The following is a 27,333-nucleotide window of genomic DNA, read 5'->3' as shown; positions in this document are numbered from 1 at the left end:
CAGTGGTTTTCAATAGTAGCAATTTCCTTCAGAAAAGTTTTATGAGTTTGACATAAAATGTAGCTTTTGAGTGGGGAGTTACAGAAATGGCTGGTAGAAAAATGAAAGTGGTGGCTTTGTACACTCCAAAAACTGATGGGTTTATGAAGAGGTGATGAAACTAGGAACTTTCCTTATTGAAGTAAAATTAGTGATATTGAATACAGGAAGGATTTGTGCCCTGAACTGTCCCATGGGGCCTTGAACTCCTCTAGGAAAAAGGGATCCAAATTCAGCCTTTAATTCCTTTTAAATTGCCCTTTACATCAATGGGGATTTTTCCAATTCATTTCTTTAAAATACACAACAATTGAAATAAAAAGTTGTCTGCAGTCAGGATTTGCAGCCAAAACCCACATCTTTTTGTTCAGAAGAAACTTATTTTCCTCCCTCTATCCATCAAAATATCTTAAAACCCATTCTGGACACAACCTCCTACCCTTCATGTTGTTGCAGGATTGCATCTGCAATGAGCAATAGTCTCTGCAGTCCTGGTTCCATCGGAATCAGTAGAACTCTTCCTATGGATATCAGCTGAAGCTAAAACACTGCCTATCACTATGATGTCTAAGTGGGGTTAAAATACAATGGGGATCTCAAAAAGTCTTTTAGGGTTTGTTTTCCAAGTATAGCTGTGAAATTTACAGGGTAGAAGATGTTTTGTGTAAGTGAAATTAACGGAGTTTGAGTGTTCTTTCATGTCATGCTTTTGGAGTAGTATTGTAGTAGCACAATTACACTCAACTAAGGTATATCTAATGGTATTTGGCTGAAGAAACTGGCTTTTTAAACTGTGGAATAAATAAAAATGTGGTCAGAAATTTGTTTTTGTTTGTTTTAGTTTGAAAATGCTTCTTTAAATAGACTAGCCTTTACATTTCTGTAGTAAAAAATAAATTAACAATTTCCTTTATAAATTTCAGTTAATGATTTTTCTGTGTGTTTTTCAGCTGTGGGAAGATAAATTTGATTGATCCTTTGGTTCATGGGGAGAGAGAGGGTGTATTAGTCCTTCAGAGAACATACATTTTGACATGTAAACAAGGCCACCTCTACATGGGAACTGTTTCTCTCTGGAGTTTTACAGCCCTGCTGCATTTGGTTTGGCCTTTGTTTTGTTTGCATGTGAGAGCTGTCCTTTCTTTTAACTATGTATTGACTGAGATTCTCATACCTTACAACCCTGTCTTGTCTCAGGTGACAGACATTCTACACCATTCGATTTATGAATCAGCAACATGCTTTTCTACTGGTGTCTTAATACCTGAAGAATTACTTCAAGCTAGTCAAATTGAATTTTAGCATGATGGAACAAAAAGGAAACATTTCTAAGTATTTTTTAACCAATGGATTGTTTTGTGATTCAAAAAATATTTCAGAACTAATATAGTATATTGAAAGAAAATCATAAAATATAACTCTTCAACTGAAAATATTTAAATGCACTGTCTATGTTGATTTAGCTGCTTTGTCTGTCACTAACAGATGAGAAAGAAAAACAGAGATGAGAACTAACGAAAGTGCATTCCACACAGACATACTGTATGCATCAAAGAAATAAAGAGCTTGTTAGGAGAAATCCCTCTATAATATAAACATATAAATGGGAATAGAACTCTCTTATCTGAATTCTGGTTGTAATGAAAAAAATTGTACTTCAAATGTAGATAATAATTTGTTCTAGTTTTTAAGGAGATATCAGAGTATCATGCTTTTTTGTTAATTAAAATCAAACGTAAACTAAAAGTCTCAGAGATTCTCAAAATTTTTAGGAATTTGACTAAAGTAGCTCTGCAGAGGTAGGAAAAAATTAACTAGTTTTCTCATGTCCTCCAGGTGAAAACAGTGAGTTTTCTTGTTTTGTACAATGTTATTTAGCAGTAGTCCCCTCTAGTTTGAAATTACATTTTACTGGTCCTTTTCTAAAATAATATAATCAAATAATTCTAAATAAATCTTGGTAGAAAACATGATATTAATATTCTTTTTCCATTGTGCAAAAATACTAGGGAATACTGTTTAAGGACAGAAGCAAGGTAGCTGCTTAATAGCATAATCATTATCTACAATTCCAAATATATTATGATTCCAAATAATCATTTTAATTTATGATGCCTTTTCTCATATTATCTCCAGTATTCTTCATTATAATATTTCATTTAAATTTATCATTTTCACAGATATGTATTTTGTGAGGTATGTTTTTATTTGTGTATTTTATGTAACATTTCCAGTGATCTCCAAAAAACTGCAATGTTGAGATGCGCCCTAAAATTTAGTCTTACAAGTCTTACTGCATCTTTACCAGGTGTCTCCAGGCCTAAATTCAACTGCTTCCACTTGCTAAATCCAGTCTAAACTAAAAGTCTCAATATGATGAATTAGGCCAAAAGTTTTAGAGCCACTTGCAAAGATAACTTTAGGAATGTGGTTAAGCTTGAATTATTGCAATGATACTTTTGGAGTCTGTAAAGAGCTTCAAATAATTATTACTCTGAGTCCACAAGCGTACCGTAAGGACTAATGTGCATCATCCATCACTTGAACCCCTGAAATATTTCTCTGAGTATCTAGAGAATCCCCCAGGAGAGCTTGGCCCCATCTCTCCCTTCAGTCCATGTGGAATGTCAGAGGTGGAGTTTAGCAGCTGCTGTCTGAGTTCCTCTCAGCAGTGCTATTGAAGCAGTGTGCCTCACTGCTTTTCTAGCTCAGTCTTACCACTGAGATGAGACCTCAGTGTTTCATCTGAGACTTTTATTCATCTGAGACTTACTTGCAGCTACTTGATTAATGTGCCCATGATTCTACATGGTAGAACTGCTTTTGAGAGGGCCATATTCTAGAAATCCCTCTTGGGTAAATCGTTCAAGCATTGGACAAGGTGATAAGAGGAGGATAAACCAAGCAGAGGCATCAGTTTCCATATTCCCTCTCTTTTCCCTCTCGAACCTTTCCTTTTAGACTATACCTTCATGCTAGCAGCACTTAATATATCCATGTGTAATCAATATGGCTTTTCTCTCCCCCTTTCCTCACTTCCACATCTGAGGCAATTCAGAGCAAGTTCATTGTTCTGCTTTTACCAGAGTTTTCAGATCAGATCACATCAATGCTCTCAACAAGCACTGTGCAGTTTTTGATTCCTCTGTGGCAGATGTGGAAGTCAGTAGAGCAGTGCAGCACTCAGTGTTTGTGAGAGAAGCCGGAAGGCTCTGCCCGGTCATTATTAGTGCCAGAATTCAAAGGAGTCATCCATCCTGGCAATAGTCCTCTGAGTTTTCTCTTGGAGAGATAATTTACTGCTGTAAATATTCTCCAGTTGAACTACATGTACTTTTGTTTCCCCAGCTTTCTGAGCCTTTCATGATTATTATCCAGTGGTTGAATAGATGAGCATGACAGCAGTCAAACTTTGATATAAGCTTTGCAACAAGCAAGAATAAAGGAAAAACTAACAAATGGTCTTCACAGACACTTTTCAGGAGCATCTTTCTTTCCATGCTGGTAACAGCATCGGAGAATGCTCTGTCAGGGTGTATGAAGGGACTACACATCCTGAAGCATACTGAACACTGGCAGTCTGTCTTTCTAGAAGAAAGGGAGCTGATGTGTTCATCTCAAAAATGTGTTAGCAGAGCAGCATTCAATACATTGCCACTAAATTAACTTCTTCCTCTACTAGCTATATTTATTTTACAAAGGGTTCATTACATACCTCACATATTCTGCTTTACATGACCCTCACCTTTCTATGCCATGTCTAATAAAGAAAGCCCTCATATTTCTAGCAGCTTTTGGTTTTGGCTGAAAAATACCAGTACAAAAATCAATAGCAAATGAAGAACTGAAACTTTTAGACTGTTGTGACTATATTGAAATAAACAATGTAGCAGCTACTATATAGGTTGCTTTTTTTTCCTGCTTACTTTTCCTGCGTCCAAAAAAGTGTTTGGGATCCAAGATGTTTGAAAGTAATACAGCACATATCCTCTTCCAAGGCATTTACCTTTGCAACAGAAAATAATTTGATTCAGAAAATTGAAATATATAACAAATGTTAAATGGATTAAAATCTGGTTCATTGACAAATTGAAAAATGTGGTGTCAATGAGCAGATATAATTTAACATGTCTAGTAGAGTCTGCCTGAAATCAGTTCTTGGGTCAATAACATTTAACATTTTTATCAACAGTCTAGACAGTGATGTATGACATTTTCAGTAAAGCTTGAGAAGGACAGAGATTGGTGAAGTAGTAAATAATATGTTAGATAATTTCAGAAGCTAATAAAACATATTTTAATATTGCCAAATACTACCAGCCTCTTGCATGGGATAAAAATCCATAGGTAGTTGTTAGCTGTGATTTAGAAAAGGACAGGTTATCAAAGATAATTGTGTCTACTTAGACTCTTTGTACAATGTTGTTGAAGGAAAAAGCACTAATGCAATAATGTGCATCTAAAAGTCAAACTGTCAGGCAAATGGGGTGATGATTGCTTTTACATGCTGTATTGATAAGATTGCTTCTAGAATGCCAAGTCAAATTTTGGTGTCCAGTCTTAAGGAAAATGAAGAAATAGGACAAATAGAAGACATTTGTGTGCACAGGAACTGGAAATCAGGTTTCAAATCCTGTGTAGGTTTAAAAAATTAAGCTAGGTTTATCATTACTTGGGCATGAAAATTTTTTTGTAGGTTTGGGACAAGAAACACTCTCAGCATCACTGATAAAGGCACAGCAGAATTCAGTGACTGGAAAATTAAATTAAGGGGAAAATGCAGCCTCATATTAACTTGCAATTTGTTAGCTTTGCAGATTACTAAATAGCAGAACAGCTGATCCGGAGCAGTGATAGACTCATCAGTGCTAGACATCTTAAAAAAAAAAAAAAAAAGAGAAACAAAAAGGAAAGGCAGATTTAACTATTTGTTTTTTTACAATTCATGTGCTGCAAGAGGACAGTTATACATGTTCTGTCCTAAGTCTAAAACATACCTGATTTAAAGAGTTGACTCCTCAGGAGGCATGGAGAAATTAATTCCCCTGTTGTACCTAGGAGCAGATAGTTTGCTTGTTCTTTGCTGTCTTCTGAACCAGAAACCAGACCAGGCTGGTACTCGCATCGCAGGAAGGTTGATCATCTTCCCTGAATGGTGCCTGAGCATGACTCGTGGTCACCATAGAAGTGGTAAAAAGTTTTTAAGATAGGAAAGGACTTTGCACAGCCCTCAGGAGAGAACAAGAGTAGTCCAGCTGAAGCCTTTGGGCTAAGAGTTCTTTATATATGAAGTAACACAAAACTGTGGAAGCACAAGGTTGTCACAAATCTCTGTGGCCTCAGAACTTGAGAATCCTGAACATAATGGTGGGTGCTCCAGTGTGTCGCTGTGTTAGTGGGACAGGAATTTCTGGGGATTTTTTTTTTCCCAACTCTTACAGATGGAAAGATTAGAAAGGCTTTCAGATAATAAATTCTTTTAGATTTGAAATAGCAACACAGACTTTAAATTAAAATATGGGTTGAAAGTGATTGCTCTAAACCTAATTTGGTATGTTCGTAAATTAGACTCTCTGTGAGAAGAGGCAGTGGACTGAGGAAAGTATGAGAAGTATGAGATGAAAAGGACATTATCACCATGGGAAAGAGAGGAGCATGTAATCTATTGCTTGTTGGAACATGATGGTATCAACTGTGGTAAAGGTTATGAAAGAAGGAGATTGTACTATACGATAAAAGCATTTCTATTGTTTCCTTATTTCTTAGTATTTAGTGAAATAAAAAATTTTAGTAGGCTCCTTTTCAGAAGGAGCTCAGTTCTTTCTTTCTTATAGGCAAGAGGTAGATAAAAAATTTAAAAGTTTTCCCACTGATGCCTAATTTTTTCATCATTATTAATTTGTCAGTGTAAATTCATTCTGATATTCAATAGTTGTTTAATTTTGTCCATATATTTAATAGAGAATTTGAATGTATATTTTGCTCTGAAAAATGAATAGGCAGGACCTACAGACCTTGGTGATACTCATCAGAAGGCATAGATTGCGGGGCTTGAGAATACTGACAAGTCTGCATTTGTGAGAATACTGGCAATTCTGCATTGGTTTTTTAAATGTCATCTGTTCCTTTTAGTGCATATCACTCCACAGGGAATTTGTTTCTGAAGATAGGTTTAGCAGTTCTGGAGCTATGAGTAACATGCACCTCAGGGAGCCAGAATCTGTAATATGAAACATATTTTATCTGTTGTCCCTTTTGAAGTATGTAAGCAATATACAAAATGGGCAGTGGTTTGTTTTTTCATATGCCACTAGATGTTACCAAATAATTATTTTCTGGTTTGTGACATGTACTTGCAGTTTATCAGAATTCTTCTTAATTAGAAGCTTTAGCATATTTAGCTTCACCTTACTTTGGGCTATTAATTTATAAAGGATATGCTTGATTGTGGTACTTAGAGTGTTTGATTTACTGTTTTTATGGATGTGATAGATCAAATTTGTACTGGTATATTATTGCTTTTAGCAGTGTGGTACTGTGCTTGCATAGAGGCTAAAAAAACACTTTCAGCTTGAGACTTGTATTAAAAGTTCATTGATGATCAATTCTATTAGAAATGTTGAAAAAATACCAGAAGATTTTTTTTTTAAAGGTTGTCTTTGTCTGAGTGCTTCTGGGGCGTTTTTAAGGTTGTATTTGATGATTATATTAATGATGACCTTTTTCTTTCAGGAATATCAGCCGTGTAACACCAACGCCTGCCCGGAGTTAAAAAAGACAACTCCTTGGACCCCTTGGACCCCGGTGAACATCTCAGACAACGGTGGTCACTACGAGCAGCGTTTCCGATACACCTGCAAGGCGCGCCTGCCTGACCCAAACCTGCTGGAGGTGGGACGGCAGCGCATTGAGATGCGCTACTGCTCCAGCGACGGCACCAGCGGCTGCTCCACTGATGGTGAGCAAAGCCAGACCATGGCCCCTCTAGTGACATGCCTGAAGTTCCATCTTCAGCACAGAGCAGAAGTTCCTGTTTGCTGGTGTTGTGTGTAACAGAACTGATAATGAAAAGGAGGGCACAGTGATCCCAGTAGGGAGCATAGCCTGAATTTCTTCTGGATTTAGTATCATCAGTTATGAGATTTACCAGGTTATTTTAATTCTCCTCACAGTAATCCTGGTCTTGTAAGATTCTGTTACCCCTTATGCTCCCCTGAGCTTTTACTAGGGGTGAATTTGTGCAATGCTGACATATTTCCAGGATATTTTCCTAGAATATGGAATATTTTAAGAACTTTTGCTCACTAGTTTGAAAGTAACAACTGTAAGATTCATACAGGTGTTTGAATAAATAAGGAGTTTATGAACTGGATCATTTCCATTATAAAAGTTTATGTTGTGCTCTTGCTAGTAATTGAAAGTTCTGTTTATTTCTGAGATTGAAAACCAAACACCTTCAAAATCTTTTCAAATTTAGATTACTTTAAATTGGAATTACTTTGTTTCAGAATTTTCTTCTTTTCCTATCAGTAATACATAGATGTGTATATGTATTAAAAAATAAACTAGGAGAAATTTCTAATTCCCAGTATTTTTCAGAAAGACCAACTATTGTGAAGGTCTGTTTTAAGCTCCTGCCTTTACTAAGTTTACATGTCAAGATTTTGGTAGCAGGGGAGGCTGCAGGGTTGGCTTCTGTGATAATGTGCTAGAAACTTTCATTTTCTCCCTCCATCACCCCTCCCCCCATCTCATCCCATACAAAACCTTTATTGTTTCGCTTGGCATCTGTGCCTCTTTGGAGGGGGCAGGATATTAGTAATTTTTTAAGAAATATATAGTAGTAAAGTGTGTGAAATCATAAAACAAAATCCAGATAAGATTTAGTTTTTTGCTCTATATCATTCACATTTCATATAATCTACAGTGTCAAGTGTTGGGGTTTCACTTAGGTCTGGATAGCAAGGCAGATTTTGACATGGAGCAACTCTTGTCACAAGTGTTTCTTTTATTCTGTTTTCGTCCAAACTAAATTTTGGACTTTATAGAGCAAAGATTTTCCTCTGCTAGGATTGGTGTATGACCTGTTTCTTGCCCTTAATGAGACTTCAGGGTGGTGCTGCTGCTTTTTGCTGTCTTCCAGCACTTAGACATGGATGATACATGTTTAAAATTTCATGAGATTAAATGAGAAAGAAAATATTTTTCTCACCAGGCAGTGCAGACTTGGGAAAGCTATCACAAGTAGAAGTACAGCTACAGGAGAATGTAGGTATAATCTGGTCTGACAGCTGAAATGGCATCATCTAAGAAAGGAGTATACAAAATCCAATGCATGACAAGAGAGGAGGTCAGTAGGGCAAACCAGAGAAGAGCCAGTTTGTTATAGATCACATTGCTGCAAGAAATTGAAACTTGTCATGGAAACACCTCTCTCAGCTGTGAAGTCATAATCATAAAATCTCTCTTGGACCTGGATGCCTAATCTGACTCCTGCAGAATTTAGGCAGAAGTAACAAACTCTAAAATTTGTTAAATAAAACATTTTTTCAGTGTGCAAGTTAGGGGGGTGGCGATGGTGGTTCAGGTGCATTTTTTGCCTGATTAGCTTGAAGATTTATTTTTTCTGAACATAGTATTCCTGAATTTCCTAGCATTGTAGTTGTTTTTTGTTTTATTTTTGGGTTTTTTTGTTGCATCTTGCTGAAGCTGCTGCTTTGATTAATTTGGAAATAATTAATCACTGGAGCAATGTGCATGACCCCAACCCTGTTGCATAGTAATACAAATGTTCACCTGAGTGAAGGATTTTTGCTGAGTATGCTGAGTAATCCCAAAACTACTGAATATTTAAGTAATTTTTATTGAGTACTTGACAGGGCAGAAACTATTACACATCTGTCTGTTTTTCCTAGTGAGTGCCCTTATGGCTTTGTCATTAATTTGTGCTCATTCTTTGATTCATTTTGGCCAGTGAGTCTTTAATTATTCTGTAATGAAAGGTGAAACTCTATCAGTGTTCCAAGTGGCTGCATTAAGCAATACACTTCTGGTGAAAATAGCACATTTTATTTTGAGACTGTTTGCTTAGTCATTTTCTGATTATGGATGTCAGAACAGTATGGAGTGGAGCATTTCTTGAAGAAGGGGTGAGCGGGCACCATTTTGATTTGCTGATGAGACAAAACTTGCTGAGTGCATCTAACTGCAACATTCAGGAGCACTTCCCTGCTCCCAGGTTTAGATGTAGGCCACACCACCATTCTGCCCCTTCATTTCATTGGACAAAAGTACTTGAATAAGAGTCATTAGCTGTAGCTTTTGGGACAGAGGGAAGTAATGAGAATTGTGGCAGACACCTTCACTATTCGCCTAGATAGCAAGAAAACATAACTTACTTCCACCTGACCAGAGCCTGGATGCTGTGAAACATTATTTTCATTATCTCCATGTTGAATTGTAGCAATTTTCTGGCTTTTACAGAAAGATTAATTCTGGTACAGAGTGCCTGGCATACCTCATTACCAAAGATGTGTTCTGCAGAGTTCAGTTCTCTGTTCCTTGCAGATAGGAGCCATTTGTTAGAAATTTTCTCATTGCCTATAATCTCCCACTGTGCAACTATAGTCACGCAGTGTTAAACAGAATCATGTTTCACTGTCAGATTCTAGCAAAGCAAACTTTCTTTGCAGTCTGAGCCTAGAGATAGAACTTCTTGCCAGAAACTAGATTCCTCCTGAGTGTGGTAAGATTTCTATCTCAATCAAGTAAGCAGTAGTATTTGCAGACTGTATTCATGCTTTTCTGATTTGAAGTTTGATTAGGAGGAGAGAAAAATAAATCTCGTTCCCTGCCTCTGGATTTTCATATAGTGCTCAGACAGGAAAGAGACAGCTATTTCAAATAAAGTGAAGGGGATTGTGTACATTGTTGTACATCTTAATGCACTGTCTGTACAATCCAGCATTCAGAGTATAGAAATTACATTACCCTAGGCTTAAATATGTGCATATGAAACACATTAAATAGCTAAATTAAACATGCTGGCTCTCCATCAGATTATCTGATATATAAACAGTAATAATTTTATTGAGAACATAGTCTTTTACCCCAGAGATATTTCACAAGGTATGAGGTTGCCTGATATTTCTAGCTTGAATTTATCTTGCCAAAGTCTAGACTCTATAGTAGTCTGCAAAGAGAACTTCAGCACCCTGAGGACTGAGGAATCCATTGAAGGTAAGCATCTGATATAATGGAAGCAGTTCACCACCTGGAGAAGATACTGCCTTCTTTCCATGGTGTACAACGCAGAAAGCAATGGTGGGCTTAGACAAGACACTTGACTTTGACATGGCCAGAGTTAGACCAGGTCAACTTCCAAAATACCTTCTGAAGGCAATTAACAAAGGCAATACTTCTAATTTGAGTCATTTCAGTCTTAAAGAGTCTTTTGTTTCCTTTTTTTTTTCCCCAGGCACCTGAAAATCTGCACCTAGATTCCTAGTTGTTTCTACTTCCGCTATCTCAAACCTCATAACAACAGTTATTTTTGAAGGCATGATGTGATTTTGTCTGAATTACTCTTCTAGTGGCCATGATCTCTCATGAAAAATTTGATTTAATCTTTCCTTGTGTTACCCACAGGAAATCTATACTGCATTCAGAATTTTTTACAGAATAGAACATGTGCTGATAATCAGGAATGTTCTGTAGTCAGGAGGAGTAAATTTTGAGGTGTTATCTCTCATACTGGCATACTGAAGCTAAGGTGTGGTATTCTTAGTAAGAACAAAATGAATTCTGGAAGTTAGAACTGAATTTGGTGACAAATTCAAGTTTGATTGACAAAGTACAACTCAGTTATTATATTTGGGGTTAAATACTTAAACACAGAAAAGCTGTGTACAAGAAATAAAGTTATCATGCTGACGTGACATACTCCATCTGCATACTATTTGGGCTTTTAAAATATGTTGTCTTTGCATTGCATTAATGTTTGCCATTACATTTTACTATTTCAATTTTACTATGTTTTGAAGGTTTATAAAGTTTTTTATAAGTTATAGGTATTTAGGCCTGAAGTTATAGAAGTTTTTTGCTTTAATAATATTGTCAAATAACTTGCAGACTACCTTCAGGAACTGAGAAAACTGAAACAATCTTTGCTTATCCTTGTTACCTCTGCACTTCAAGCAGTGTTTCATGCTGTCGTTTAGAAATGATTCAGGATACCTGAATTTTGGCTTCAGATCATCTTTTCCTAAAGTCATGAATCTAGGACTGCTTGGATAATTGAATTTTCTTTGTTAGGTTGGAACTGGAGGACATAAGTCATAAATCAGTCAAGAAATACAATTTATCAGGTGTCACAGCTACTTCTCTCTTACTTAGGGCTGTATTACTTAGCTACAGGCTAGACTAGGGAATTAGTATTAAACTATGTGCTTTAATAGAGCCTCACTTATAAGGCAAATTAATTTAACTTGGCTGAGAGTGTTGCAGTTTTCAAGCAGAATCAGGCCAACCAAAGTCTCATTACAAGCTTTTGCAAAGGCAGAATTATTTTCTCCTGTGCTAGTCAGGACAGGTGACTTTCATGTTGACATGTCTTCAGACAGGATTAATTTCTTGTGGATTTATGAAGCTATTTCAATTCAATCAAAAAGTTCTAAAGATTTACTTATAAATCATCATATCATTTTGGCTTACATCAGAATTATGTAAATTAATCAGACAATTTTTTTCAGTTATATTTGCATTATGGAATAAGTAAATCATCAGCAGGGCAGTACTAATTTCTCCATAATTTTACTGATATTGTATAAAGTAGAAGTGCTTAAAATGAGAGAAAAGCATTTTGTTTAGATGTCAATTCATATCTTCTGTCTTCCATAATCTTAGAAGGTGATGGTTATTTTGTCCACAAAATCACTGTGATGGCTTATACTGGAGTTTTTGCAGTACTTGCTGTTACTTGTGGAACTTTTCACCTTAGAGAAGCACAGCTGCTTTTTAAAATTGTACTGGGATTAAGTAGTTAAATCCCCTTTTCTAGCCACAGTGTGTAGCAGTTTGTTACTGGAATATGACCTCTGAACAACTGAAAATGAGCCTCTTGGTAAGCTGTAAGCAGAATTCATGCTTCTAGTTTTTCACAGGGCTCTAAGTTAGTCATAGGCTTTCTGAGAGCCATTTAGTTTAAAATATTTGAATGATGAACTTGTCATAAATATTGGATCAGAATTTGACTTACAGATGTTCTGTCTGTCTCGGGAAAGCTATTCATTAGTTTATTGATTATGCTATGACTGATCATTCTCTTTGCAGATTTTACAAGTATTTCTGTAGATGGGCTTTAATTACGGGGGACTAGGATTTTGTTTTGGCAACTAGACTTTTGCTGCTACCATGCCAAGGGCATTAGTCGTTGCATCCTGGTTTGACTATATATATATTTATCTTGGGAGCAGTAAGCTGAGAAAAGCAACTTAATGTTGGATTTTGCTGGGTGGCACAATCTGGTTTCTGTCCCTGGAATAGGATGTAAATCAATCTGAAAGTGGCCCAAACCACGAACAGAAGTGGCAAGCAAGAAAACCACAGTTTAATGAGACAAGTTGGAGTTTTCAGTTTTTTGCCACTTGCTATGAAAGATTATAATGCTTTTATTTATTCCTTCTCCTGTCAAGTTAGATGTAAACTGTAATAAGACTAGGACTTGGTGCTGTATATACACTTACTTTCTGAAGAATTATTGTTTGAACAAATTCTACAATGTAATCTCTACCACCTCAATTAATAAACAGGACTTCTCAGGTGGAGGATGCAGGAGCTGGGTCCAGAGCCCCAGATGGGCTCTCTACCACTGCTGAGTGTAGGGGAAGGATCCTTCCTTGACCTGGAAAAACTCTTCCCAATGTAACCCAAGCTCCTTCTTCTCCCCACGGGCACACTGCTGCCTCACATTCATCTTTCATCCAGAGCCCCAAGATCCTTCTCTGCAGAGCTGCTTTCGAGGTGGTTGGCCTCAAAGTATGGTTGCATGGGGTCATTCCTGTGCAGATTCAAGACTTTACATTTTCTCCACTTGAACTCTGCCTTGTCAAAGTGTGACATGATCATTTGGTGTATCAGCCAGTCTTCATAGTCAAGGCAAACTTGTCCAGGTTATTAATGATGGTGTTCAGCAGGACTGAACCTCGTGACTTTCCTGCACCTGGCCTCCTAATGGTTGATCACTGTCCTCTGGGCCTAGTTGCTCAACCAGTTTCCAACATGTTGCACTGTCCACTTATCTAGCTCATGCTTTCTTGACTTGTCTAATAGGAAGTTATGGAAGTCAGTGTTAAAACCCATAGTAAATTTGAGATAACTAATATCCACTGTTCTCCCCTCATCTGTGCACCTTTTCCCCTTATTGTAAAAGGCTACAATGTTGTTTATGAATATATTGAACAGCATTTACTTTATGCAAACTGATCTTGTCACTTTTCTTGCTGTTAATGGCATAATGTTAATTTTTTATTGTGTAGTTTCTGTCTGAACAGAAAATTCTAAAAGCCTCTTTATGAACACTTTATTAACTACTGTAAAACTGTGAAAAGACTTGTCCTTATAATAAATTTTTTAATGCTTTGGAAAGAAGAAAACTCATGGGAGCACTTGCTGCAGACAAAACTCCACACTGAAAAGATTCTTTGGAATATTTTTCTGTTTCAGAGCTAAACTACCTTAGAGCTTTCCCTTATAAGATTTCATTCCCCAGTCCCCAATTTAAATCACAAGAAATCTAATACCCTAAGGTCGCACGTTTTTCTTAGGACTTAAAAAGCTACATGTATCCTGCAAAAATATCTTCAAAATGTCCTAGTATTCTTATGAAGTTGTGTGATGGGTTGATGTGTATCACCCTGCAGTGATTTATTAATGGAATGAGTAGCAGTCTGGTCTGATTAATACTTTTTTCATTATTTACATTGCTCTTAATTTAATAACTTAAAAACCCCCTTGATTTAGAATTATGGTATAAAATATACTATTATTTTGTTCTCACAGCTCACTGTGTACATAAACTGAGAATTTCCATGACCAGAATGATACAAAATTGTATAAAAAGGGTCTCACAGAGCACAAAAGTGGACCTATATTCATAATTCACATTCTGTTTCTCTGTACTTGCTCCCTTTTGAATGTATGTCATGTTTTTTGAAATGCTGCTTTTAATATCTGTGTAATAGAATCAGGCTCAGCAGGAGAGAAATAGTTACCCTCTATAATTCCTGAAAGGTTTTATCCATTTTTAGTCATTTTTATACCGCAGTTCTGCTGTTTTCTTATTAATTTCAGCAGTTTCTTATTACCAGTATTTCTATGTCAATGCATCATCATTCCAATATTGCACCTTATCAAGCATTGAATAAAAACATGCAAACTCTCATCTACTTTGGGATGACTGTGAATGTATTTCTTGGGGAAGAAGTTAAGCAGTGTTACTAATGCCATAACCATGGGTAGAAATAGGGTGGACACTGCAAATAAGAGGATCCTCCAACACAGTTATGCAGAAAGCTGATCCTGTTCAGTGCAGGATTGCTGTTGGGCAGACTCTTCATGGTATTATTTCTGCCTGTTTTCATGGCATCATTCAGTGAATCTGATTCTTTATCTCCATTTCATACTTCCACAGTGCCTGTGCCTGTGGGTAGGGCACAAAACAATTTCTTAAGAATAGACATTTGTGCTGCAGTTAGAGCTGCCAACAATCCCCCTGTACTTCTCCACTGCTGATGCAATTCATCTGTACTTATGTTGGCAATATGAAGCTCTAGCATAGAGAGCCAGCCACATCCTCTGCAGGCTGAAGTACTATTCACAGGGCCTACTCTCATCACAGCTACTTAAATAAGTACTTGTAATAAAAGCAACAGTTATTGGTCCATCATGGAGTTTCCACTGGGAAAGGTGAACTGCTTTGGCAACAGTAGGAAATCCCAGTAGTGTTGGTGGAGATGCTTAGTAATGATGCTTAGAGGTAAAGCTACAACTCAAGAGTTATTTCAGTGTTGTGCTTAGTACAGTTGAGGGAGTGTTTTCACCTGCAGGGTCAAGCTGCAAAGTGACAGAGATACTCAAATGAACTGCAGATTGTTCAAACTTCACACAGGGCTATATCCATCTCTATTGGTTGGATGTTGTGTACAAGATCTTTGTGTCCCCTCTCACTGATAAATATCAGACTTCATCCATTGCTGTTTAATCTAATACCTTTTCTCTGTACTAAACTTACTTAGAAAATATGCCTTCCACTTGCCAGATGATTATTTTAAAAAGGAATTTTCTATAGGATGTGTGTGTCTGCAAAAGGCTGATTTCCATAGCTTATATGAAAATCATGCTTAGAACACTTCAACTCAGTGGAAAATAAATTGTTTTTTGAAGTGGCAAAACACTGTTTTTCAAAAAAGGGTAGTTTTGCTAGACCTTGTGGAATTATTACTGGACACTATCTGAAGTCTGAATATGGCTAGGATAAGTACAGTGCATGGGATACCCATGGGCCTTTGTGCACAGCCAGCAGCAGTGAAGGTAGGCTGGGTGGATGAAGTAAGCAGAGCTCTGCAGGAGAATCCGGGAAGCTGGCTCGATGAGTGGTCACAGGAAGCTCAATCCTGTCTCCTTTGTCACCTTCTTCCTGTGAAACAGAGGCAATTATATCCATGTAATATATACAGATTTTCTCATGTCAATTCCTGTGAAAGAGAGAGATAATTTTTTTCGTTCTTTGGTGGAGTAAATTTTCTAGTTCGGTCATTGAGGCCATAAAGCTTTAACTGAAGTGTTGGATCCAACTCTTCACTTTAGTTCTGTGCAAGTGATTATGAAATTTCTATTATAGAAAAGATTCTTGAGATGAAACTAGGGTTTGGATTGTAAGGATAAAGGGCAGGACCCTTCTGTTCATATTATTTACTATTAGAAGCCCAGGAGTATATTTGAAGAGGAAACGGTTGTTTTGGGTTGAGATATTGTTTTAATTCAGTATTACTTTTCCAATCCTTATTTTATTAGGATTGTCAGGGGACTTCCTGCGTTCTGGAAGATACTCTGCTCATACCATCAATGGCGCCTGGTCACCCTGGTCTCCATGGTCTCAGTGCAGTCGTGACTGCAGTAGAGGTATCCGGAATCGCAAACGTGTCTGCAGCAATCCTGAGCCCAAGTATGGGGGACTTCCTTGCCTTGGCCCATCTCTAGAGTACCAGGAATGCAACATTTTGCCTTGCCCAGGTAAGTTTCAAATGAAATGAAAGAAGTTAAAACAAAATAGCTCATCCTCAAATTTATATCTTCCATATTTGGTTTGTTTTTTTTTTTTTTTTTTCTATTTTAGTTGGTGAGTTTTGGGTTTGTTTTTGTTCTTGAATCAATTACAGTTCAAATTTGCCTTTATAATATGAGTGGATTTGGGTAATATTCCCATGTGATGTCAATAAATTTATCATCAAGAGTATTAATACCTATATCTTTTTTTCACAGGGGGACTGACTGTAAAAATATAATTTTAGTATGTAAATTTACAGGAAAAAAAAAGACATAAGAATTCTGGCAAGACTTGGAATCTGGCCTAGTCTTTATTCAAACACAAAATATTATTTCATCACAGTGGTTGCTGGCATTAAATCTGTGTTAGCTTTTAAGTGTAGAGTTGCCAGCAAATAAGGTTCACAATTGATCACCAAATTAAATGGTTATTCAAGCAGTCCATAAAGATTGTTCATGGAATCTTGAGTTTCTCCTTAATTTAAAGTTGTTTTATTATTCTATGAAAGGGATTACAAATAGAATATATGTTTACCAGAAACTACTTTGGATTAAAAATCATTGTGTCTCCAACCTAGGGGAAAAAAAAATCTTGGTTTCAGTCACATCTCACACTTCATAAAAAAAACATTCAAACTGAAAGGTTTTTGAGCTTTGCAGAGGCTTTGTGGGAAAAGCAGGAGGAAGGATATAGGAGAACACATGAAGAAAAGAAGGTGCTATTGGTTTAGAAAGAGAATTCAAGGTAAGAAACAACAGAGAGGAAGAAGGAAAGAAGACTGAATGACTCAGCTTTCCAGCAGCAACAAATAAATTTAGAAATAAGCTTTCATACATCTTTAATTGTATTAATTATGTATAGCAGTGCTTCATATTTTCTTGTTGAAGACTTCATCATTTATTCGTGTGGACCTGAAGAAATTCTATGTCAATATACATACTACATATGTGTACCACTATTTTAAAGCATATATGTGTATTAACATATGCATATATGGTTTCAAATTAAAATTGTATTCCTGAAATCATGTATACATTGGTTTTTATAATATGAGTATTTTTTCCAATCTTTTTGCAGTGCTTTCACTAAGCTTTTAAAGCCGTCTAACAGTCACTGTCCATTCCTTGCATCAGATTTCAAGCAGAAGACCTGTGCATAAAATACTTCCCTCTCGGGAGGACACAGTTTCTTGAAAAACATGTTTCCATCTTGAATTAAACCTGGGCAATATATTTTTTGGCACACAGCCTACAAACCCAGCAGCTCTGTGAACATTCTGGCTGTTTACTGAAAGCAAATTTCTCTGCGGTTTTATTGCTAACAGGAACAGTAAGATTGTTGGAAAACTTGAATGGCCTGAGGCACTCTCAGCTCTCCTTCTGGTGGGGCAGATCTGTCACCACAGGCCCCCAGCCACATAATAATTAGCATTGACTCCCAGATTGCAGAAAGCTGATCAATTGCTTTATTATATCATCCTGTACTATATTATCCTGTACTTACTAAGAAACTGAGTAACCCTTACAGCCAGTCCAATACATTTTTGACCTAATTGGTCAATCCAACCAAACACCATCCAGTGTCCAGTTAAGAAACCACCCTTTGGTAAACAAATCTCCATAACACATTCCACATGAGCACAACAACCAGTGCAGCAAGTGGAGATAAGAATTGTTTCTCATACTTTTCTCTGGTTTTCTCACAACCCTCCTCAGGAAAATGCCTGGAAAAGTCTGTGTCTGCTCTCTTTGGCCAGAGAGCTGCTGCCACATACATCCATGGGGAATTTCTATTGAGGATGCCTGTTTTGATCTAGGGAAACACCCACTAAGCCATTGAAGTTCTAAAAGAGGAACTGGGCACAACCAGCCAGTGCTTTCTGGTGACATTTTCTTGCTGTATCTAAGGAGGAATGTAGCTTCAATTGCTCATTTTGTAGCTTCTCTGTCTGGGAGTGTGAACATCTGAGGAGATCAAGGGAAGAGATGATGCTTCTTTCTAGGCATAGAGGCATGACCAGTGAAGGGTGTCCATGTTTTCTACTCTAAGGACTATTGAGAGAGGTGGAAGGGAACCATCATTGAACTGAAATTTTTCACAAAATTAGGAAATTGTGGTCCAGTTCTTTTCCATGTGGGCATAGCCCTAGTGCATGATCTGATTGATTAGTTCCCAGATTGGAATCATAGCACCTTGCTTTTTCCAGGATACTAAAATGATAAACAATTCTATTTCAAGTAACTGCACTATTCAAGTAGTTTGGCAGTAATTCATTAAAGCAAAGATTTAGAAGACCATTGAACCAACATGTGCAAACCCCCCCAGGGATGTATACAGTAGGTGAAGCAACCTAGAACTTTTCACTGGCTCCTGCTTCCCTTGCAAAAGGAATGTCTCCTTAGGACACTGCCCTGAGCCTCCTTTGAAGCACGAGTGGTGTGGTGTAAGGTACCAGCTGTGCTCACAAGCTCTGAGATACCCGATTGTATCACTGTACTGCAGTAACTGAAGTGCATTCATTGAATGGATACATTTTCTATAATACTGGGCTAGATTTGTTGTTCAGCCCTTGCTGTTGATTTTCAAATTAAATGCTGTCTTGAATTTTTGGGGAGTTTGTTAAAGTTTAAATTAGTCAAAAGTTTTCAGAAGTGGTATTTTTATTAAGCTCTGCAGATATTCACTGTTACATTTTTTGAAAGAAATTGTTTTAACCAGTAAAACACACCTATAAGTTTCTTGTTGAGGCCCTAGTTGTTTATGAGATAGACAATACCCCAGACTAAAAACCATAATTTTAAATCAGAAGCTAAAAATACGATTTGAATTTGAAAATATTTTAAAAGATCAGTTGATATAATGTGTGGTGGGTATTTCTGAAGAGAGAAGCGGTGCCCTAATCTATGTAATAATTTTATTTAGAGACAAGTTTTATTTTTCTTTTCAGTGCAAAGCAGTTTGAATAAAGATGTAGAGAATTAATGAAATATTTAGATGTATCAGAGCCTGCAACAAGAATCACAAAGTTAAAGGTCTTGCAACACTTGCAGCATCTTAAGTATACTTACTTATATATTAATAAACAGAAATTGATAGTTAAATGCAGGATCCCAGAACTGCAAAAATTACTGAAGTCATCTAGTGTCTACCTTCAGCAAGTTCTATTAAAACCATTTTTAAGCCTGCAGGGGAGAAACTGATTTTTTTTTTTTTCTGCAGTAGTAAATACTCCACTGAGATTGGTAGCAGTCACTGGGCCTTTTGCTCATAGTATTTGAAGGCTGAATATATAATGGTAAATTGAACAGTGCCAGAAAATTGACAGAAATTGTACCCAGGTCCTGGAAGATGATTTGACTGTATTGTTCAAGTTTTAGAATGATCCCTCATATAATTTTGCCTTCAACTAAGGATCACTCTCCCAAATCAGCTGCAGAAATAGTTTATGAGCCAGAGTAGTGTAAAGACATGTTCATAAAGTACTATTTCCATCTGGGTGAGCTACTTTGCAAGACAGGAGAATTTGAACTATTATTTTGCACTAGTGAATTATGCTTTGAACCTGTGCCTCAGCTCTTTTTTTATGTCTCAGAGATGTGAATCTCGGGCAAGAACTGAACTGAACAGCCTCAATAACTATGGAAAAGATCTGTGAATGCTCACTGACATTTCTGTTTTCTTTAAGTTACTGATCTGCAGTCAATAATGAATCTAAAATCAGTCATATCAGGGTTTTATTATCCTTAGGGGGTTTGCAAGGTATTTACATTATGAAGAGAAATAGATGATGAAGAGGAGTGTTGTTTGATGATAAATTCTGCAAATCTACAAAAATTACTGGAACTTGCTGACTATAAGATCTGTTTGCCTGACAATAATACAACTGAACCTAAAGAACACTGTCCTAATTCACAGTATTGCACATCTCTTCACTTATGTCTATAGAAAAAAGACAACTTTTATTCATTTCTGTTTCGGTTTGTTTCTTGTTGCCTTCTCTTATATTCCTTTGCATAGGGACATGGAGGTGTACCTTAATAAGACAATTAAAACAGAGCTGTGTGAGCACCACTGATTAGCATGAGCTACAGGAGTTCCTGTTCTCTCTTCTCAGGCCATGGTATAGGATCAGAGGGAAAGGACAGTTGCCATCTCTTAGATTTGAAAATCTGATACTTCATGACAATATTTTGGGATTTTACTAATTTCAGATTTTTAATATAGTAGTTCTAGGTTAGTTTAGTTGTGACATTTTAGCTCAGAAGATCTGAATAATTTCATATGTCACTAAACTTGCTAATAACAATAAGGAGTTTCAGATATACAAAAATCCCTGAATGTCTATTTAAGTTATTTATGCATCCCCTAAAGCCAGTTGCTTTTTATTGGTTTTATTTTATTATTGGTTTTTTTCTTTTTTATTGTTTTCATTTCCTCCTATTATTTTTTCTTTGAACTCACACTTGGCCACAAGAAAACAATAATGTATTTAAAATAATAAAATTTATCCTTCATTACCTTCATAAATCAGAAGGAAAAAAAATTACTCCAGTAAATAAAGGCTAAAGTCCCTCTCATAATGTGCAATGATCTCTCCAGGCTGCTTCTGTAGCCAGCAAGAAGAGGGATGAACTGCTCTCTGAAGCAACTGTTGGTTTTCTGACTTAAAAGTCTCACTTATAGTTTTAAATCCAAGTGGCCCCTTAGATTTTGTTATTGTTTTTTTTTTCTTAGAATCATTTGTTTGCCTTGTGTTTCTGCATTGCACTATTTTGACTGTTTCATCCAGCATTGCTTTTATGAATAAAAGGTATCACAGAAATAAGACTTTGCCTTTGTAAACTTTGATCTAAAAATTGCTCCTTTCCCACCCTGAAACATGCAGCAGTATCCCACAGGACTGGAACTAGACAGTAGACTAAGTGATGTGGAATGGGATGATCCCCAGGTGTCTGGAAGGGAGCAGTAGGCTGCCCAACATGCAGACAGTTTATAAAGGAGCCTGCAATTCTATCTGTGTTCTCATGAAAGCAGGTGAGGTCAGTGTGTCTGCCCACACTTCCTTGTAAAACCCAAAGTTTTACAAGTTTGTTCAGTTTACTTTATTGTCTTTTGGAAATTCTCCAGTTGTGTGGATGTTTTGTCATGTCTTCAGGAGATCCCATTTCTGTATGCTGTTTCTTCCTGGCACATCCTCTTTCCTGTGGTGTGGTTCTTTTTTCATTACAGTGAAGAAATACTTATTAACATCAACAACAGCCAGTAGGCAAAAAGTTGTTTGCTTTACTCAAAAGGAAAGAGCACTGTTTGATAGCATAATCCTAGCTAAAAAATATCTTCTTACTAAAGGGACCAACCTTAGCAATTGTCAGAAAATGTAAATACTCTTTAAATCTTCCATTGTGGAACTACTTTAATTACTTTCTTTTGTCCAACATCTCTACAAAATGGTTATGTAAAGAAACTGTAGTGACTGGAACTTTCCTTGCTGCTGTGTATTTTTCTTCCTATAAGAGGCAGAAATAACATTAAGGGCTCCGTGACAAAAGGAAAAAAAAAGAAAAAAAACCCCACATGGTGCTGTGTTGCTAAGCAACTTAAAGAAAGATGAAAGAAACCACAGAGCTCTATTTAGGTCTTGTAAAAACTCAAGCAGTAAATACCCACTCCTTTGATCTTATTTAAGCATGATGATGCCTTATTATCCTCTGTTGCTGAAAATAAAAATTTCTGGGGACAGATAAAAGAGGTAGTTACAATAGTCCTTGAAAGGTTAGAGGCAGTCTGTCAGTAAATAGTTACTTAAAAAAAAAAAAAACAAACAGTTATAATTGCACTGTCCAGCTCAACTAGGATCAAATCTAACATTGTCTATTATACTTGTCCTATCCCACCTTGCCCAGACCTACTTCTCCCTTTACACATGAAGCCACATAGTAGAGTCATGATCACTGAAGTTGTGGAACACGGTGACGTTCCTGCGTCTCACATCGGTCTCTGCGTTCTTGGCCACCTGTAGATTGATGGCAATTTAAAATTCAGGTGCATTTGTAATTCTCACTCTGGTCCATTGAAAAATAAGTAGGGAAGTGTTGGGGGTCACTGTCTGCATTACAGTGAACAATGCACTGGCAATGTTTACACGCGATTTATGTTCTGTGTAGTTAATTTCAGACAGAATCAATTCTGTCTCATGAAGGTCTGTGTGATGCAGCAGACATGCTTCTGATCATTCATTTGAGCTAGTCAAAGATCACATTAAAGAAAAAAATAAAAGCATAAAAAAAGGAGTATCTAGAAAGGTAAAGGCTTAATATCGTATGAAATAAATAGCTTGGGTAACAGCTTCTGCTTTTATTTGACATAATTTAAAAAAACAGAATAAAGAGGCAAGTTCTGAATAAAAGATGCTGTGTCTTGAAATTGTTATAAAATTGCACAGTATATTTCATCTGCACTGAAGACAAATAACCTATGGCTTTCTTTTATATGAGTTTGTATAATAGTGCATTAATAGAGTTATCTCCGGCAAAAAGGCATAATTGTTTTCCAGTGAAAAGTATGAATAAGAAAAATATGAGTAAGAGAACAAGTCAGCTACTCTACCAAGATAGAGTATTTATTTATGATAGGTGGTATAAAACTCTCTCATACATGATGATTTATCGTGTGATGTAGCTATCATTGATTTCCTTAATAATGGAAATAATTTATTTAAATTGCACATTTGGAATATTGTAGCATATTATAGAAATTCTGTCTGTCAAATCAGGCTTCAGAGTCCAGAAAATTAGTTGCATGAGTTTTCACAACTACAGTTCTTAGCAAGGAAGTGCCAAGTCCATGCTTTATTGATGTTTAGGATGGTGTTGCAAATAAACAATGCAGGGAATAAAATGCAGTATATTCAACAACTTCAGTTACAGGATTAGTAAATAGCCTTTGGTATGCAATAGTGAATTATCTGTTTGATCAGCAGTTGAGAATCTGTATCTGAAATGGCAATAAAAATGCATGTATAGCTTTTAATATTAAAATTCTCCTACTCATTTTCTCACTGTTGAAGATTTTACATAGAAATCATTCTACTCAACTCACCAAGTGCATTTGTGATAGGCAATCCTGTGAAGCCAAAAGGGCTATTTTTTTAAATGTTCTGTATCTCCATCTAAGAGAGAATTTAAATGCAAATACCATATAGATATTTTCATTGTAATTTTTTAAGATTTGTAACCTTTTTTTTTTATGGTAAGAAATAATGATGGAATAGCATTTCAGTAAACCAGTAGAAACTATCCCTTGAAAGGCTGTTTCATTAATTGAACAGAGAAGATCAAAAAGACATAGTAAATCATTTACTTCCATAGGAATTCAAATGACAACGCTTTAAATAAAGGTTTGAAAAGAAATTCTTTTTTGTTTTTTGTAGAATATGAAAATTTTGAAAGTTTCAGTTTTTGTCTTTTTTCTTAAAAAAAAAAAAAAAAGGAAAAAAAGAAGATGCATTAAGAAAATACTACTTCCATAGGAGAGGTACATCTGACTTTGTCACATGGCTACACGTACAAAGTCTTTGGCAGATGGGCTCCAGTGTGGCTCTAAATACCAGAAACACATCCTGAAGCAGTAGCTTTAAGAACAGGGCCTCAAAGGAGTAAGACTGGTGCAGGCAATGAGGTGAACTTTCATTTAAATATTGTCTAATGCCCATGTGTCATAAACCATATGACAAATGGGTGTCCCATTAAATCCAGTCTACATTTCAGAAGAATGGTTTGAAAACTCTGACTGAATAATAGTTTGACATACTTGAATTAGTAAATGCAAGAGAGGGTAGAGAGGGGAAGGTAAATAATAATATTTAGTCTTCAGAAACTTATTTTAGAAACCTTAAGTGGCAACTCCCTTTTGTCAATGTATGTTGCTTTCTTAAGCTTCTGACATTGTTCTACTTCTGACATCTATGGTAGAGCTGTGTTAAGACTGTAGCATTATATTGGCCCATCAAAACCTACAACTGTGTAAGATCATTTGAAATGGGTTGTAGTGTTAAGACAATCCACCTGGGTTGAGAAACAAATTCTGGATTCCTCCATCCTTCTGTTGCGGTTATTTGGCTAGGTTTTATTTATATCAATAAAAAACAACTCTGAGCTTACAATGTTTCTACTAAACAAGTTTTTGTATTTTGTTTCATCAAAACTGAGAAAAGACAAGGAAAAGAAATTTGTCCTTAAAGATATTATGATACCCAGTAAAAGTGTCTTTAATGTATGAGTAATTTTGTTAGATTTTTCCAGCATACCAGGGCCTTGTAAAATTAAATTGCATCATGATTAAATTTGTGGGAACTATGTTCAGTGGCAGCTAAAAATATCCAATAATTTCAGTAGGCCATGAATTAGATCCACAGAATATGAGAAAAATAAGCTGGATTATGTCATGTCTCACATCAGCTTGGAAAAATTTAGTATGCTTTTTCTTTTCAGTGGATGGAGGCTGGTCTTGTTGGTCATCTTGGTCAAAGTGCTCAGCAACGTGTGGAGGAGGGCACTACATGAGGACGCGCTCCTGCACAAACCCAGCGCCAGCCTATGGAGGGGACATCTGCCTTGGCCTGCACACGGAGGAGGCGCTCTGCAACACACAGCCCTGTCCAGGTACGGCCCGTCAGTCCATCCATTTTCAGTCTCCATGGAACACAGAATAAGGCTTTCCCACTTAGGCAACAAAATCTCCTTGATCTATTACTCAGAGGCAAATAATTTTTCTCCCTTATTAAGTGCACAATCAGCTCTTACATGCTACAGTGCTACAGTAAATCAAGTACTAGCAGAATATGTTCTACAGGACACTACCTCCTTCCTCCCTCTTTAAAAATTAAAATCTAAGTTACTATATGTGAATCTGGATTAAGTAAAATTGTGTGTGGCAAGCACATTTCTCTCACTCTTAGGATTTTTTATAGAGGTGCACAGAGAGAAATGAAAGAGAAAACAATTTCTATTTCTGCTCCTTGTTTTTCCTATGTGGAATGTGTTTGGAGAATTGTTTACCTGGAGTGAGTGCTTGATTGGATTCTGGTGAGGATTGTTTGAGCCTGATGGCCAATCCAATCCACCATGTCTGCACTCTCAAGAGAGGGTCACGAGGTGTGTTAGAGTTAGAGAAAGTAGTATGTAGTTTTAATATCCTCCTTTTCTATAGTATATGAATGTATTTTAGCATAGTTATAATAAAGAAAACATTCAGCCTTCTGCATTGAGTCAGACATCGTCATTTCTTCCCATTGGGTTCGCCTGCATTTACAATAATTGTGTACTATTTGAAGTGGACCTTGCAAATGTTTTATGAGACTTCTAATAAAAATATCACAAAGAAGTGTTTTTTTACAGCACCAAACATTCACGGTAAGCAAATTGTTGAGGTTAATATTCAACACGTGTTATCATGTCAGGTGATATCAGGTCCTTCAAGTAGATAATATTTGCCCTGTTTACATATAAAACACAAAGAAAACTTTCTTCAACTTTGAAGGTTAAGGAACAAAGACCTGATCTATTTAAATGACTGTGGAGTGCTTAGTAGATTAAATGTCTCAGCATTCCTTCTAGTTGTATGATATTGTGGATCATATCTATTTCTTTAACTTTGACTCTGCTCTTTGACTCATATTAAAGGAAACTAATTTGCTTAAAATTAAATGTGAGTGAGAAATTAAGATTAAAACCACATAAACTTTCCTTCATTGCTGATTAGCAGATTACAGGCAACAACAAAAGGAAAGAAGGAGCTCTGATGCCACACTGTATTACTTGCTTCACTTAGAGCTCCTAGACTTCATAGCAAAAGTTTTCTGCTCTTATGATGAGGCTATGCATGCGAGGGCATGAATGAATCATGTTACTTGTTATGATTCTTTCCTTCTCTAGGCACTACATTTCTTCCAGCAGAATAAAAGTACCTACTTTGTCAAAATTAAAGCAGATTGGGTTTTAAAAAAAACCTCGATTTGGTTAAAAAAAAAAAAAAAAAGCCAAGCATATAAATCAGTTGATTATTTGATTTTTTGAGACAAATATTGTACATTTGTATGCAGAAGTCACATAGCTGCCTTGAAATTCTTTAAAGGTCAGAGCTGGAGTGTTCATTGTGCTAGTATTGTAGCTATTTCTCTTGCTGTGCATTTTCTACCACCATTTTCCTATAAATGACAGTTTGCAAACATTCATAAATTATGTCTTTATCTTATTTTGACCTGTTTGTGACCCAAATTTTGGAGCAGATGCAGAATGGAGGAGGAGGTTGGTTTCATTCATCTTGGTTCAAGAAAGTGGAAACACTTATAAAACAAAATTGTTTCAGAGGCTTAAAATGTATTTTTCACATTCTGTAATATTTTATTGATATTTCAATCTCACTGAGAATTTGCCATAGTTTTTTGAAACAGCAGTCATCCACTAGCTGTGAGAATGGCTCTTGCCTCATGTTTACAATATAGATTTCAAAACTGCTTTTTACTGCTCTTATTTCACATGAGTATGGGTCAAAAATAACCACAGTACTTCATAGATCAAGTTTGGGCAGACACTTGAACACCTGCAGAGCCATTTTCTTGGGGTAAAGACCAGGTGAAGAATGTGCATATCTGAAACACCATTGCTGCCATTCACTGCTTGAGTGACATGCTCAGTGTAAGAGAGTAATGACACTTGGAATCTAAGAACAACCATCCAGCACAGAAATGAATATGCAAGAAATGGAAATTATGTATAACATTTCTTAAGTTATGAAAAGAACAAAAATTTTTTGGCATTTAAAATACTCCTTTTTTTTTTTCCCCAAACAAAACTAGCAGAAAACGAAACTTTCTGGAATCCTGATACTAAGAATTTGTTGAGGATATAGAGATTTAATGGAAAATCCAACTGAAAGTATTCAAGTATGCACTTAAAAGAAAGTAACAGCCT

At 36.3% G+C, this 27,333-nt stretch overlaps 1 protein-coding gene across 8 annotated transcripts in view; it reads left to right on the top strand.

Annotated features, from left to right (window-relative positions):
- Positions 1-27,333, top strand: part of SEMA5A (semaphorin 5A) — a 315,656-nt gene that overhangs the window by 274,229 nt on the left and 14,094 nt on the right. For all 8 annotated transcript variants that reach the window (XM_021546911.2, XM_021546907.2, XM_021546909.2 and 5 more), the window contains 3 exons: positions 6,772-6,997; positions 16,111-16,329; positions 24,853-25,023. In XM_021546911.2, the coding sequence (XP_021402586.1) occupies positions 6,772-6,997; positions 16,111-16,329; positions 24,853-25,023 (616 nt within the window). The remainder of the gene's footprint in view (positions 1-6,771; positions 6,998-16,110; positions 16,330-24,852; positions 25,024-27,333) is intronic.

The sequence above is a fragment of the Lonchura striata genome, chromosome 1 (genome assembly GCF_046129695.1).
Source record: "Lonchura striata isolate bLonStr1 chromosome 1, bLonStr1.mat, whole genome shotgun sequence".
NCBI lineage: Eukaryota > Metazoa > Chordata > Aves > Passeriformes > Estrildidae > Lonchura > Lonchura striata.
This window is presented reverse-complemented; position numbering and strand designations above follow the sequence as displayed.